Source organism: Planococcus citri, chromosome 5, assembly GCF_950023065.1.
Source record: "Planococcus citri chromosome 5, ihPlaCitr1.1, whole genome shotgun sequence".
Lineage (NCBI taxonomy): Eukaryota > Metazoa > Arthropoda > Insecta > Hemiptera > Pseudococcidae > Planococcus > Planococcus citri.
In genome coordinates, this window is record NC_088681.1 from 1,477,511 (window position 1) to 1,494,467 (window position 16,957).

General features: G+C 34.8%; 1 protein-coding gene across 5 annotated transcripts in view; it reads left to right on the forward strand.

Annotated features, from left to right (window-relative positions):
* The window catches only part of trc (Serine/threonine-protein kinase tricornered), a 158,743-nt gene that overhangs the window by 80,388 nt on the left and 61,398 nt on the right, over window positions 1-16,957 (forward strand). For 2 of the 5 annotated variants that reach the window (XM_065368355.1, XM_065368356.1), the window contains exon 3: window positions 10,631-10,703. The exons of the other annotated variants lie outside the window; for them this stretch is intronic. In XM_065368355.1, coding sequence (XP_065224427.1) covers window positions 10,658-10,703 — 46 coding nt within the window. In that variant the 5' untranslated portion in view covers window positions 10,631-10,657. The remainder of the gene's footprint in view (window positions 1-10,630; window positions 10,704-16,957) is intronic. 5 annotated transcript variants of the gene reach the window in all.

A 16,957-nucleotide genomic window follows, 5' to 3' on the forward strand; every position in this document is an offset into this window, starting at 1 on the left:
AATTTTCTCGCGACTCGTAAATTATCAATACGAGTGTAATTGATCGTGACGAGTTGGCGTAATTGGCGGATCTCGGCTGCTTAAATGATTACTCACCGTCATCGCCGGTCACCAAGCCACGTCACTCGCACCACAGACGCCGCAAAACTAGAAGAAAAATTTGCTTACGACCCCGATTGCCACTACGCGTAACAGTGGCCTAGATGTCGGGCGAGACAGCTGGGCAAGGAAGGCGTCTCGCTGTTGTTGTCGTTGTTTTTTTAGCGGTCGCGCGTCGCGACGTCTTGACATCGAAACCGACCGACATCGTTGGTGCGAAATTCGCTTTCGCCTTTTCCCTTTACCATCGGTCTCGTAGTACCTACATATGTATAAGAAATATAACCTCTTCTCTTCTGACGCTACCGGTGTAGTGAGGTGACTTGGCCATTGGATCGATTGAGGAGGGATTTCGACTCTAGATTTTGTTTCATATTTTGGGAAAATTTTCTGATCGTTTTTCCATAGGGTGCTCTCTGTTAAGTTTCTGAAAACCCTAGAAAAATCAGGAAATTGTAAACTTCGAGAACGGTTGAAAAAATTTAAGCGAGTTTTGAAATCCTTCCCTGAGAAAAATCGTAGGAAATTCCACGAATAAAATCAGTAGGTACCTAGATGTGCATTAGGGTGGATTTTGACCTAGTTCAGCAGAGATCTTTATTTTGAGTTGTAAATTATCCGCAAAAGATTTTCGCCCCGGAGGTGCATGTGGAGCGAAAATTTGAGGGGGCATTTTTGAGAAAAAAATGGTGGTTTTTTCGCTCTTGTAGCTACTCAACCTGTATGGCTTAGTCTCAAATCAAAATATTTGAGATTCTGCGTCAATTTATGCTATTGTCGTCGAAATTCAAGACCACTTTTAATTTATATAAATTCGTGTTTCGAAAACATTATAGTCGGGGAGCCCGCATAAGGATCTATTGCACCCCCTCCCCCCGGTCCATCCTCCGGGACAATTTTTTTAAAAGGGAGAGTCCTAAGGGACATTTCTAGCCCTTGTCCTCCAAAAAAAGTGGCCCTATTTACAAAATGGCGGCCATTTTGATTGACAGGTCAGCCGAAATCGCAGATTTTGCGTTCCAACATAGGACTTGCACGAAATTTTTTAAACCGTACAAAGGTAGTAGATCGAAAAATCAGGCAAAAATTCATCACCTGTCAAAATTTCAAGTGCTAAAGTGCCTCTTTCGATTTTTGGTGAATTTTTGAAAAGCAAAGGAGGAGTTGCCATGAGGCCATTTTTTGGGCCCGGACAGTTTTCTACTGAACCACTCTTAGAATGTAGTAATGAATGCCCCAAATACGAATCCGTGGTTACCCCGCTAAAAAGCTTTTTACAGTTTATTAGTACTTGAAAGACCTCCATCCTACCAAATTTTGAGCTCAATAAAATTTTCCGCTGGTACTCAAAAATCCAAATTTCCAATTTTTCGTATTTTCGATATTTTGGGAACCCCTGGAAAACTAGGAACCCGCGATTTGCGCCAAACGTAACGTCTTGAGGTATATATTCAATTATCTAGATGAAAAAGCCGAATTAAGCTGTATATTCGTAATTTTGAACCCCTTTTTTTAGAGCCCTCCACTTTAGGAACCCCTAAAAAAGGCGTTTATGCATATTTTTTCAAATAAATCAAAGAATTTACATTTGAAACACACTGGCAAGAGCTCGATAATTTTTCATTTGATTTTTCCTGTAACTGTCAAAATTGAGCTTTTTTGGGTCAAATTCTGAGATTTTACTCTTCAAAAAAAACTATCAGAATTTGACCCAACGCAAATCGCAGGTTCCTAGTTTTCCAGGGGTTCCCAAAATATCGAAATTACGAAAAATTGGAAAATTGGATTTTTGAGTACCAGCGAAAATTTTTAGTGAGCTCAAAATTTGGTAGGATGGAGGTCTTTCAGGTACTAATAAACTGAAAAAAGCTTTTTAGCGGGGTTCAAAGGGGTAGGTTCAGAACGGTGGTTTCAAAATTTTCAAAAAATTAACCCCCCCCCCCACCAATTTCTGCCTCCGAGGGTCGAAAATAAGAAAATCACCTCGCATAACGTTTATCGGGTTCAAACAGATATTTTACGCTAAAAAAGTTTTTAAAAATAATACTCAGGGGTTCCTAAAATTATTTTTTTAATCACAACTTTGGGAACCCCTGGAGCCCAAAAAATGGTCATTTTGGGTTAACTAACCACGGATTCATATTTGGAGCATTTATTACTACATTTTAAGAGTGGTTCAGTGGAAAACTGTCCGGGCCCAAAGAATGGCCTTATCGCAACTCCTCCTTTGGGCCAAAAATGAGGGAAAAAATCAAAGTTTTATCAAATCGATCAAGAAAGCTGAAATTTGGGTTATACCCTATTTTCGACATGCCAAATCGATTGGAAACGGTTTCAAACCATTTTGAGGAGTTCTGGAGCCTCCAGCAGATTTTTTAAAACTCGAATTTCCCAAAATTTCATCAAATGGAGATGAAAAGCCCAAATTCATTCTGCGAACTGATTTCAATACGCTACGAAGTCGACTGCAGGTGGATTTATAGTCGTTTTGGAGCCTCCAGCAACTTTTTGAAAATAACTGGAGTCTCCAACATATTTTTAAACTTGAAATTCCCACATTTTATGAAATGGAGTTAGCAAGCTGAGATTTACTTTGCAAACTAAATTTCAATACGATATAAAGTCGACTGCATGGTGTTTTCAAATGTTTTGAAGCTGCCAGCTACTTTTTGGAAATTTAAATTTTCCAAAAGAACGCCATACAACCTTTCAAAAAGTCGCTGGAGGCTCCAAAATGACATTAAACCCACCAGCAGTCGACTTCGTAGCGTTTTGAAATTAGTTTGCAGGATGAATTTCGGCTTTCCATCTCCATTTAGTTTCAAACATTTACTGGAGGCTCCGGTAATTTTCAAAAAATCGCTGGAGGCTCCAAAACGACTTGAAATCCACCTGCAGTCGACTTCGTAGCGTATTTAATTTCGAGTCTCAAAAATCTGCTGGAGGCTCCAGAACTGCTCAAAACGGTTTGAAACAGTTTCCAATCGATTTGGCATGTCGAAAATAGGGCATATCCTAAATTTCACTTTCTTGGTCAATTTGGTATGATTTTTTCCCTCATTTTTGGGCGAAATCTTATTTTCAAAAATTCACCAAAAATCGAAAAAGGCACTTTAGCACTTGAAATTTTGGCAGGTGATGACTTTTTTTCTAAAGACAAGGGCTAAAAATGTTCCTTAGGACTTCCCCTTTAAGAAAAAAATTGTCCCGGAGGATCGACCAGAGGGGGGACAGGCAGTATATGTGGGCTCCTCGACTATTATTCCTGAAACTGGGAAAAGATTTCAGAACGCAGTGAAGCTAATTTTTTCATCATTCGACTGCCCTAATCGATTGGAAACTGTTTTGAGCTATTTTAAGTAGTTTTGGAGCCCCAAAAAATTAGACTAGATGAAGTTGGAAAGTTGTGTACTTACATATTTTTTGGGGGTTTTGGGTCAAAGCAGTTCATGCCATGTCAAAATGTCTAAAAATGACTGAAACACTGATTTTCAAAATTTTCGACAAAATTTAACCTCTTAGAGATTTTTTTTTCTCGAAAGCCAAGCAAATTACTATACTGAAGTAAGCAGATAATATTTGTACAAGGTTTTTGCTCATTGGTCAAACATCAAATTGACGTCGGAAATGAAAACTGTTATGACGACGATTCATACAGTATAGCTAGACCTAAATTTCTTGCCAATACTCAAAGCTGCATGTGCTGCCACATATACTCGTATAAGTCCTGTAGATACGAGTCGAATACGTTTATACGCGGAAGTTAAAATAGGTGTTTTTTTTTCCTTTTCGTCGAGGTTGAGGTGTGTACTCGTATTATACGAGGTGTTGAAGAGTTTCTTTGTGTACATGAACCGTACGATACGTTTCGCTTGATTGAGTTTCAAGTTGGAAATTTACCTATAAGCTTATTTGTAAACGTGTAAACTGTATTATCTTTTATTTGGTTATGGATATCGATATAGGTAGAGAGGTACCGTTGTATGAATGTGCTGAACGTCGAACCGACACACCTGTTGATGTTAATTGAAGGTTCGCCTGGGAGAATTAGCTTATTTGAATTTTGTACGCTGTGTGTGTGTACAGTACAGTACACGGAAAAGTCTATCGAGCAAACTGAAATCCAACTTTATCAAATTACTCGTACCTACCTGCGAATGAGAATAAGTCGACTCGCGTTTTTTTTTCTCGATTTTCCACCTCTACTGTCGTCTGTCCGCGTTATTTTTCTTCTCATCCGCATTACGTCAGTTCATCGTCAAGGAGAAAAAAAGGCTGCGGCGCGGCGTCAACATTGACACGCAGAGTCAGACAATGCGGCAGGAAAAATTGCTATACAGAGACGAGGTACGACGTGAAATAAATTGGAAGCTGCGTTGCGTCAGTGTCACCATTATCGTCATCGTATCGTAACTATAGTACGAGTACAATCAAACACTGTAGAAAGATACCTACCTTTACCTATTTGTAGTGCATATGCGCGTGCAACTTTGATGCAACTGCACGTGGCATCGCTCGCCGACCACACCCCCCGCCGCACTCTGGTCCATTCACCATCCACCAAGGTTTTCAGCAGCATCTTGCACTGCGCTGCACTTGTATTGTATGCGTTCGTAGCTCGTGCATTTATACTCGTAGATCTGATCGCGAGATACGATTAAATTTGTATTATACGCGTATATGGGTCTCGCCGTTATAGTACTGGTGTATGGATGGATGGGTATGGCCACTGCCAGAAATTATTCTATATACATTGAACGTACGTAAAAATATTTCTCTTGGAAATAATCCAATATTTCGTAGACCGCGGTGCGAATTTTTATGCTTACATTTGATGTAAATCTGCCGCCGCTAACACCTGAGACCTGGCTGCGAGAGCCAACGCATCTCGTCGTATAGTACGTGAGCTGGATGCGTGTGTCATTGACCCGTATAAATCTTTCTGGTCTGCGATAATAATGCTCGATACCTAATCGACATCGAGTACCGTATACAGTACGTATGTGCCGAACGCGAACGTGCTCGATAAAATAAATCGCGTATTGTTCGTCAACACTGAACAGACAGACCTTGATCGTTTGTTCTGATGACCAAAAAGTGTATCCAATTGTGATTCTAGATCGCCCGACGTCCGACAAGACGACGTCTGCCAATCCGATAATCGATTAATTTTTTGTAACATTTTTTTCTAAAGTCGAAGAAAATTTACCAATGTAAACAGTCTAAAAATATATAAGTAGTACGCATGTTTCGGAACAAGTGCATACATTTTAGATGTTATTAATTTTAGAAAATTTACGATCGTGGAGCCAAAAATAGAGTTTTCCTATCAGACCAGCCCTATAAATCGATTACTCAATTTGGAAGTATTAAAATTGATTTTTTACACGAAATTTTGGCAAAAGTTACGACAATTTCACTATTTTGTCAAAAAACTATACTTCATGAGAATTTTTACAAAAAAACAACAATTTTTTTGTCAACTCATCAAATATTGACACTCTCTGATAATTTTGATAAAAAAGGGAAATTTTTTGACAATTTTTGCGAAACAGTATTTTTTGAGCAATTTTGGCAAGGTAAATTTGGCAAAAACTGATCCTTTTTGAAAATTTCCCCAGAAAGTGACACCTTTTGAAAATTTGGGGAAAAATGGATACTTTTTTATCAATTGTGCCAGAAATAGGCATTTCTTTACTATTTTGACAAAAATTGACGCTTTTTGACTTGGGAAAATTTGAAAAAAAAAACAGGAACCACTTTTATCATTTAAATGACTTGTTATCGTGCGAACCACTTTTATTGTCGTTCATTGAGTGTAGTTGATATTCGAAGCGTGTTCAGGAAATTAGAAAACTGCGTCTGGAAAAGCAGGAAAAGTCAAGAAAAATCAAAAGAGTTGACGACTGGGCACTGGGCAGTGGGTACGCTAACCGAAAAATATTGAAAATTTTGTCAAATTTGATGAATGTTTTACTCATTTTATTTCAAATAAAGTTGATTTTGTGTTTGAGTGCTTCGATTTTGCACTCAATTTTTTTTGCAGGTTTCTCGCATTTGGAAAGGCTTCTTTTTCAGCTTTTGAGCATTGAAATTTCTGTTTATATGCACTTACTGTTATATTCCTCAACTTTAATACAATAAAATTTGAAAATGTAGGTAAGTTTTCAAAATTTTAATTTGATAAATTCAAGATAGTTTACGAAATTTTGGATAAATAAATGAAAATCTAATTATATAAGAATCTAAATTTACGGTTAAATTTGGAAATTGTTATTTACACAAATACAAAAATTAGAAATTTAGTTTAGACGACCTTAGTTTTGGTTCATCTTTTACCATTCAATTAAATTGAATAAATTGAACTAGTAAAATTGACAGGAAATCTCTAGTGCCATAAATGGGTACGCAGACCAAAAATCGAAATTCTCAAATGATCTTGTGAAAAATTATAAAATGTGCGATAAAAAACATTCGTTGACTAGAGAGTAAAAATAATTGACCAATAAATTGATTCGCGAATAAATTCAATAAATCTTCGGAAAAATGATACTTATAAATTAGTGAACAAAATAAATTAAAACTGTGAACTTGACAATGACAAAATTAAGTAACGAACTTTTTAAAAATACAAAGTAGGTAGTTGAGAAATGAACAGTAAAACAGAACTCGAAGTATCTATTACAGTAAAACCTCGATAAGTGCAACCTCGATAACTGCAAATTCGTGTTAAGTGCAACAAAAATGTTATCCCCGGTCCCTACAGTCAATTTACCACGTAAATTCACCTTCATAAGTGCAAATAGTAACCTCGATAAGTGCAACAATTTTTCGGCAGTAGAAAGCACTTTCACCTCTATAAATGCACGTTGCTGTATGTTTCACCTCTACATATAAGTGCAAAATTACCTCTATAATAAAAATTTTAGGCGAATTTAACCTCTATAAGTGCAAGTTGCTCTATGTTTTGCCTCTATAAGTGCAAAACTACCTATACAATAGAAATTGTAGGTGAATCTAACCTCTATAAGTGCAAGTTGCTGTACGTTTCACCTCTATAAGTGCAAAATTACGTAAGCAATGGAAATTGCAGAATTAAACCTTTGTGAATTCTTTACCTCGATAAGTGCACATTGTGAAAAAATAACCTTCCTAAGTGCAAACCTTTTTAAGTGAAAAACTCGATAAGTGCAATAATTTTTCCTGTCCCTTGAGTTTGCACTTATCGAGGTTTTACTGTAGAAGGTCCAAAACCAACTGAGGATTTGAAGAGTGATATTCCAAAACTCGCTTTGTCCATTTTCACAACTTTTCAGGAAAGAGGAAAAACAGTTTCCCTTTAAACGGGAAAATTGGCTTTTTAGGCGAGTTTAACACTATATTTAGGTGGATTTATGAGGTAGGAGTGTAAGTATACACTTCATCCACTAGATACTGTTGAAAAAAATTTCAATAAAAATGGACAAAGCGCGTTTTGGAACATTATTTTTTTTTCAATTGTTAGTGAATTGGCTATTTAGGTGAGTTTAACACCTCTTTTTGGTAGGTTGATGATGTAGGAATCTGAGTTAATACTTCATCTACCAGGTACCGCTGAAAAACGCACTTCAATAAAAATGCACAAAGCGAGTTTTGGAATATCACTCTTCATTTGTAAACTCACCCTAATCGTATTTATATTAAAATTTGGTTTGTTTTGAGAGGGAGGGCTTCGAATTGGGCAAATTGGTAAGACAGTTTGATTTAAATTTATTTTGGGAAAGGATCAAAAAGGATGCGTGATTTCGAAATGCAGGTGACATTTACAACATCATAAAATTGCAATTTGGAGGGTACATGCGCGCAACAAATGAAAAAATGTTACAATTCTGAATAATTAGTAAGTGATAAAAAAGTTGTAAATGTCATGTCAGTGTTTTGAATGTACTCGTGGTTAATTTTAAAGGGGTTTAAAAAGTACTTAGAGCTCATTAGCTCTCGTACAAATTGTCAATTATGTCGACTTTTTATATGAGAAATATCAATGTTATTCAAATTTCGGTTTTATCATATTGAAAATGGTCGTGAGTGTGAGGACACAAACGTGAGCCCTTAGCCATAAAAGTTTCGGGTGGCTGTGGGAATCAAAGAGCCCACAGCTATAAATTTTTTACTGTTCATCAATTGACTCGAAAACCATGGGTAGGTGTTTTGATTTTAAATTTACAACGCTTAATGAACTTTGAAAGCGTGAGTAGGTATTTGATTTAGAGTTTTAATTGAGTTAGGGGATGAATTCGAATTGAACTAAACAGTGATGCGATTAAAAGTTAGTGGATGAATTACAGAAGTTGAAATACTGAAATCTAGTCAGAATATTACAGTACCTAATACCTTGTTTTGGAGTCTGAGCATTTCGAGAAAATCTATTTGTGATGTTTCTTTGGTAATTTGAAGTGGTTTCAAAAAAATTCGTTAAAAATTTCAAAAGTTTGAAATTGAACGCATTTTTAAATTTGTAAGCTATAATTTAAAATATAAAAAAAAATTCTGGAGGCATATATTTTCATGATATTTACATTCATGAACTTATCGTGATAGGATTTGCAGAACAAGGCTGGGGTGGGGGCAGGCACAGAACGCCAAAATTTTGTTCAAAGTGTAAAAATATTAAATATTGTACGACATACTTATCGTTTCATAACTTTTTGAAAGCGCTTAATACGAATCTAAATTAATTTTTTTCATTTGACCCCTCCAACCCCCTACCACAATTAAAAATTGAAAAAAATCATGTTACATATGGTTTATTAGGTTTTTGAATGGGAAAATCAACCCGTTTTTTAGATTTGTCCCCTTCAACCCCTCCTCCCAATTGGGTAATGAATTTCTGAAAATTGAAAAAAATCATGTGACATAATGGTTTATTAGGTTTTTGAATGCGAAAATTAACTTATTTTTTGGTTAGGCTACTCCAGAAGTTGAATAAATCTGTGACAATCGCGTAGATGATGAGTTTGGTATTGATTTACCTGTACTGTAATTTGATACGTGCTATTCAGTCTGTCTCTGTATCCCAGTTTCTGCGATAAAGTTTTATGTATCGTAATAAATGCGGCATATTTGATATCGATTGACACGTACTTCTATAACATACTATACGATCGAAATCTGAACTAATTTTCAATAAAATTGGCTACTATACCGTATTTCCTATTACATATATCGACTAGATTGAAATGAAACTCACGAAAAAAAAGTATGGAAACTCAGGAAGTAGGATATCAACACACGATCTCATTCAATTTGACGTATAAATATCGTATGGTACACTTTGTTGAGCCATTCATTCCGTTACCTCGAACCTTCATTAACCCGTGTGTTTTTTTCTTCTATATTTCTTTTTGTTTTGTTTCGCGCGTTTTTTTTCTTCTTTTTTTACTCGAAAATTACCTTGAACTATTGGCTGCGAATATAAAACAGAAATACATACTCGTTTACTTGGACTTACCTACTCGTAGGTGGTAGACAGGTAGTTATATAGGTAGGTACATGGACATGCACGTAAAGGAAGAAGGGGCAGGATTCGTTGGATGGTTTCTTCGTAAATATATGTACGTACTTCTACATACAATATTGCGTCTGAGTATGAGCAATAAGCTGTTGTTATACATTACCGTGTCGTATGACTTCTAAAAAAAAAAAGAAAAACAGCATCGTAAAAAAAATTACGTTTGTAAAATGAAATATATATGCGCAGTTTGCTTTTGAATGAGTTCTTGTTCGTATTCGTCGAGCAAATGATATGTAGGTACAGTTGTAAGTAAGTAGATATTGGCTAACCTACACAATGTACCTACCTACCTACTAATATTGCAAGTAAAACTTTATCGCATTCGAAACGTTACTTTTTTGTTTTTTAATTTATTTTTTTATTTTTGCATACGTAATGAGCGTGTGTACTGTGTAGTGTGTATGTATCTTTTTTTAACTTGAAAACAGCTAAGCACAGATGTGATGTGGTTTTTCATTACACGTAATATTATTGCCTTCATGAGCGATTGTCTGTTGTGGACCTACCTAGTGAAACCTACAGTGCCCGTGGAAAAATCATAATTTAGTTCTCGACCACACCTTCAAAATGGGCCTGGTAATTCGGTATTCATACGAATGATGTAGCTCTCTATCTGCGAGTGTGTAGTGTGTGTTTGGTTTTTTATGATGTGTTTGTGTGAGTAAGAGTATATGTACTTACGATTTGTACACGTAGATAGGTTCTAGGTTTGTCTTACAGTCATAGGTAGTTTTAAGGTGTAGTTGTAGGTTCTACGAATGTTTAAACACTGAGCTAATTGCGTGTGGCGATACTTGGCTTACCCTCTCTATCTCTTCTCATTTATAAGATACTTTGGGTTCAGCCAAATACCATAGTACACGTGCAAATACACATGATGATCTTCTAATACGAACTCCGTGTGTTTCTGAAAACTCCATAGAGTCGATGTAAAAATCTCGATTAAATTAATTTTTTTGTATTTTTGTTTTGTTACAGGTAAGCATATCTGATGTGGATGCCAAAATGAGAAATTATACTACTCGTACTAAAAAGAAGAAATTTTATTCAGGTACTTTTTCTCTGATTTTTTTCTTTCATCGCACCTTACAAGGGAATTTCTGCGTCACTCGGTTTAAGTATCTGCTTCGTTCATTTTTCATCCAAGTGTGGCCACTGGGGACCCACATTCCAACAAAATTCCAGTAGCGTAATAATAGTTTATTCGATTGAGGAAGAAAAAGTGGTTTTTGACGATTTTGAGATTTATTGCCCGAGCAAGGTGAGGGAAATGAATCAAAATTGTCTAAAATCACTTTTGCTTCCGGGCTGGATGAACATAGATGAATGCCAATATTGACTTTCAAACGATCAGTGAACGGCAGGAAAAGTTCACTTTTCTTCCTTATGACGAGAATGGAAAATTGAGGATCCCACGACGAGGCTTCAAATTTTACAAAATATGTAATCTAATCTAAAAATTGCTTAAATTGATGAAAAAAGTTGGTCACTTTTGAAGTTTTGAATTACATTCATCCAGATTTTGGAGCTGTCTGATTTCGATATGCGGAGGTAAAGGAGAGTAAAATAGAATTTTTTGAACAGAATTTTTCAAAAAAACACAAAAAATGTGGTACAATGTTGAGAAATACACTTCTTTCTCACTCGTATAGAAAGTGATCATCAGATGATCAGAACGAGTTAGTAGTTGACAATGGGACTTGGAAAATGATTCCCAGAGCTGCTCGTTTACACATTTTTAAGATTTTTTGGTATTTTTTCAAAATAAGTTTACATTAAAATGTAAAAATTGAGTAATTCTGTTTTTTATTGAAAAGTTTTTACCCAATTTTATAGAAAATTTCATCAGTTTTGTCGTTTTTTTGTTTTTTTTTAATTTCATTGAATTTTTACCATGGCCACCCGCGACTGTTTTCATGATTTTTTGATACATTTTTCAGCAACTTTTTTGAAATTAGGTATACTTACTCCATTTTCTAAAAATTTAGCAACTTTTGGTAGTTTTTAGTATTTTATTCAGTTCTTTGCACATGCATTTTATGCGTTTTTTCACACTTTTTTAATTTTTTTTTTTTTTTCAATTTTGGAATTTTATTGTGAGGTTTTGTTAACATTTTGCGATTTTACATAACTTTTTGCACATTTACAACCGTTTTCATGACATTTTTGTGGGATTTTCTGTAGTTTTCTCATAATTATGCTCAATTTTTCTAGAACACCTTACCATTAAGTAACTTTTGGTAATTTTTACTCATTTTAGTGTTAATTTTTCATTTTTTTTTTTTTTGCAAAATTTCATTTTATTTGAAAATATAAAATGATTTTTTAGCTACTTCGAGCTTTTTTTTAAAAAAATTTTGGCCATTTTTTTGTACCAAATTGTGCTCTTTTCTCGTTTTTACATTTTTTTTTTGTCATTTTCCACTGTTTTCTTAAAATGTCTTGGGTAGTAGAATTTCCAGCAATTTTCTTAAAACTATGCTCAACTTTTTCGATACTCTCGAGTAATTTTTATGCTGATTTTATAATTTTTCGCAAAAATTTTTCCGGTTTGAAGAATATTTGATGAATTTTTTTGCAATATTTAGGTACTTTCTGCTGGAATTTCGAACATATTATATTTTCTCAAAATTTTCTTCAAATACCAAGCTTCTCCTTCTCACTAGATACTGCTCAATTTTTTTGAAATTTCATAAGCTTTCGAATGGGATGTTTTTTACAGGTTTTTTTTTGCAAAGTTTTTTACCATTCAAGAATAAAATTTAGTGGATTTTTTACAATTTTTTAATTTGTTTCTGATATTTTGAGGTTTTATTGTTTTTGAGTAATGAGTAATTGCGACTGTTTTCATCACACTTCAAGTATTCTCTTAATTTTTCTCAAATTTCATCGATATTTTTTTTGCTATTTTTTTTCTTTATTCAATATAAGATCTATTTGGTGTATTTTTCTCAATTTTTCAATTTTTTTCTGATACTTGTATTTTTGGCCCTTTATATTATATTTTTGGTCATTTGGAGCTGTTTTAATGGCATTTTAGTTGGTAAAATTTTCCATCTACAATTTTCTTAATTTTTTGGAATTTCATCAGATTTTGGTGTTTTAGTTACTTGGTGATTTTTATGCTGATTTTTGTAAAATTCATTTTCATTTGAAAAATATATGATAGGTAGTTTTTTCACAATTCCTCATTTTTTTTTCTGATAATTATCCACATTTTGTACGAGTTTTTGATCAAATTTTCCGATTTCACATCATACTTTCAGTTTTCAGTCATATTTGCAACTATTTTGACAATTTATAAAATTCTGGATTAATTTTTTCGAAATAAACTTTCAATCGTTTTCAACTGTTTTTGTCATTTTTACATGATTATTTGAACTGTGTTTATTGTAATTTTTGGTCTTCGATAATTTTTCTTCAAAATTCACGCATTTTTGGTCATTTTTACTGACTTTTTCAGGTCGACTATAATAGTTTTTGCAAAATTTTATTCAATTTCAATATTGTTTGATGCATTTTTTGCGATTTTCAATTTTTTTGTTCGATATATTGAGTACTTTTGCAACAATTTTCATTTTTTTTGGTCATTTGCAATCTATTTTATTGCATTTTAATCGATTCTAAAACTAATTTTTCGACCATTTCCTCTGTTTAGTTGATTTTTCATCAATTTATGGCAATTTTTGATAATAATTGATGTCAGTTTAACAATTTTTATGAACCTTTCTGCAATGTTCACCAAATTGCATTCAAATTCAAATTTTGACGGAAGTTGCAAGCATTTGGAGCATTTTTTTCTCGAATTTTGTTCAGTTCTACCGATATATTTCATCAATTTTTAATAATTTTTAGCTATTTTGATGATGCGAATTTCTATGTAGAGGAGGAAGGAGGGGGGGGGGGTTGAAGTTCTTAAATTTTTTTTCCATCTGATATGTCTTTATGAGTGAGTGATAGATGTCATTTTTGCCACAGAAAAAAATCCCCGAGCATGAAAGTATGTGTAGTGGCGTTTCTGTCTGCAGTCTTCAAGCCTTTACCTGTACATATTTCAGACGTAAGATTCGCAATGCGGTTGTTGATGTTGCGAACTTGCGACGGCGACTTGAATGAAATATATCCGTATAATAAGAACAAGGTATTTGTGTAGCAATTGTGACTACATAACGGCTAAAAATTCTTCTCATCGTATATGCGCAAATCTAGGTTAAATTGACTTCCTTTAACGTATTCGTATACTCGTCTCGTATGTGTATGTAGTTGTAGTTGTGTTGGTAGTACAGCTCAGTCTGTTTATCGTTGCTGAACTAGTTTAGTAGGTGGAAAAATTTGCTGAAAAAACCGTCAGCGAATCGCTCACGTCTTTACTTAATATGCCACTGTCAGGTACATACATACCTGTGCAATTGTATTACATAGTATTTTATATTATCATTACATTTTACGTGTACCTAGAATACACATAACTATACTCGTCATGTATGTATAAAAAATTATAAAGTGTAGGTGGACTATTCATGAATAAAAGGAGGAGGTCCTTGTGTATTGGTACTCTTATTGATATTTATGCAGTTTGAGTGAACTGTACCGAGTATTTAGAGACGTACGAGTATTTATTATGTATAGGTATAGGTATAGGTATTGTAATGTGCTTATGGAATGAAAGAGTTGAGTTGGAATTTTTCATCTTCATTAGTATAGTGAAAGGGGTGCGATGCATTTGCGTCTTTATTAGCTAAAGCCATTACCATTACCCACGCGTCTACGCACACGTTTTCAGTAAAAAACACGACGACGTATAGGTTAGCCACCTGAAAGGTATGTAATTACGCGATTATACGAGCTATAGGTGGGATTATTTTTGATGAAGCCGTTGGCCCCAGTCAATAGCGTGTGATTGTTTTGGTTTTTCTTTCCTTTTCTTGTATAAGTACAGGAAAAGGACGAGGAAGAAAGGGTTGGCATTTCAGTTTTCGCGCACGCCAAATGATCGATTCTCGATTTTACATGGCTGGGTGCTGCTGGTATCACGTTACGTAGGTAATAGGTATTTTTAAGCTGTTGAGCCGAGTGAGTTGCTTGTCGACGAGGAAAATTTCACGCGTAAATTTTTACGACTTTAGGCTCCGTGGATGTAGTAATTTCGTGCGCGCGAAAAGCATTGCTGCATTAATGAGTATAAAAGAAACACTGAAACACAATACGTGTTGTGTCGTGTATAGACGTACTCGCACTACCATGCCACTTTTATTTTTTATTTTATTTTATTTTTTTGTGTGTAGAGTTGGACTTCAGTCTGGCCTATAAGCTATTTACATAATTTAACGTCGCAGTCGTCGCAGAAGAAATTTTCAGCACTATTAATAAATTCGAGAAAAACTCCTCGACTGTATTACATTTATTATGGAGTTAGTTCTTTTTCGAAATACCGTTGTCGCGTTTAAATGCTTGATTAGGCGTGCATAATTTATTAATGCGTTACGTCGATACGCGTGTAAGTAGGTAGGTAGAGGTACACGAAGACAGATAGATACCTACTTGGAAGGTTGCATACCATTTACCAAGGTTTTTGGTTTTCACTTTGACATATTGCTGAAAATTTCACTGATGAGAGCTCTCAAAACTTTAATAATCGTGTCACTAGATTTCGTATACATATTCCCAGAAGATTTGGAGGCCTGGACCGATGGCTTTGGAAGGGTCAGATCGAAAAAATTGATTGATATTCGTATTCAGCGTTTTGAAAAACTTATGAAATGATATGTCCTACAATATTCGAAATTTTTCTTACATTTTGGAGTTTTGAATCCTCCTGCCCACCCCCAAGAGAAATTGTGAGGAAAATCGAAGGGCCCAAAGATGAAACCGTCTGATTTGACATGAAATGTCCTTCGACCTTTCCTTTAAATTTCATATCTCTGGATTGCAGTTTAGCCAAATTTTGTGCATTTAATAGCGCTGAAAAAAAGTAAAAAAGTTTATTTTTGGAATTCATATGAGTCTGTCAGCGTTCTTGGAACTCGGAAGTGGTTATTTTTGGTGGGCTTCTTCTTACAGATCGCACAAATGCGAGATCCTCTGAACGGATGAAATGTTTGCAAATTTTAAATGATTTAGACTGGGATTTTCTTCGATTTAGGCCTCCCAAATGAACCAGATTCGAAAGCTTCCGGCTTCGTTGTCTTGGAACAAAATTAAACGAGCTCTCTCTTTGAAATTACGCTGTATCATATTGCCATTGCCGATATAAAAAATGTATTAAATGGCTACGAATTATATTTCTTCTATCTCGAACGAGTTCACACGTTTAGAAAATCGCTAAAATGAATCTTCTCCTCTAATGATCATATTTTTCTTTCAAACAACATCATATAATGACAGAAAGTTCTTTTATTTGGATCTCATACGCGGTCGAAGGGAAGGGGGGAAGGGAAGGGAATAATAAAAATAATGCGACAAGTGACCCTAATTCCGTCGGTTATTCGTATACCTATTTGTGCTCAAATATGCATAAACATAAATGTACTCGTATAAAATTATAATAAATGTAGATCTTCATTCATAATGAAGCTATGTCGGTTGCTGTATTATTATGGCGAAATTTACCGACAAAATAAACTACTCGATGGCCGATTCAAGGATATGGTGTACTTTTGATGTAGATATGTTAATAAAGTGCATCTGTGCACGGATTGAGAATACATTGTGCCCGAAATCCGATTATCTAAGTATACGGAGGTACATACGTCTGCATTCTGCAATCTGCATAATGGTGTGCTTACGAGTACGAAAGTTTATAAATTTCTTTACGGCAGCTAAAGCGATGGAATACACCATCGTCATCGTCATCGCTATAATCGTGTAAATCGTACGATGATGCGATGCGATGTCGTATACGAGTATGTGTACCTAATATTACCACTACTAGCACAAAAAACGCATATGCGCGTGAAAATTAAACGAAATACGTGGCAACTTTTAAACATATTCAAACGTTTCGCACGATGAAAGCTTATAATCTCAAAGTACACATAAGTTATTAACGCGGTACGAATTTTCACACGTGATACTTTATACTGTAATACGCGATATACACTATACAGTGTGTCCCACAAATCGTGACAGGTATGAACTCACGATTGCTATAACAATCCCGTTTAAATGTTACATACGGTCGATAATCAGCCTTCGTTTCGAATAAAATGTAAAAAATCGTCAATTTTGAAGAAAAAAATTTGAAAAACTGTAAAGTGATTCTCTTTGAAAAGCTGAGGTGAAATTCGTCAAAAAAAATCTAGAAAG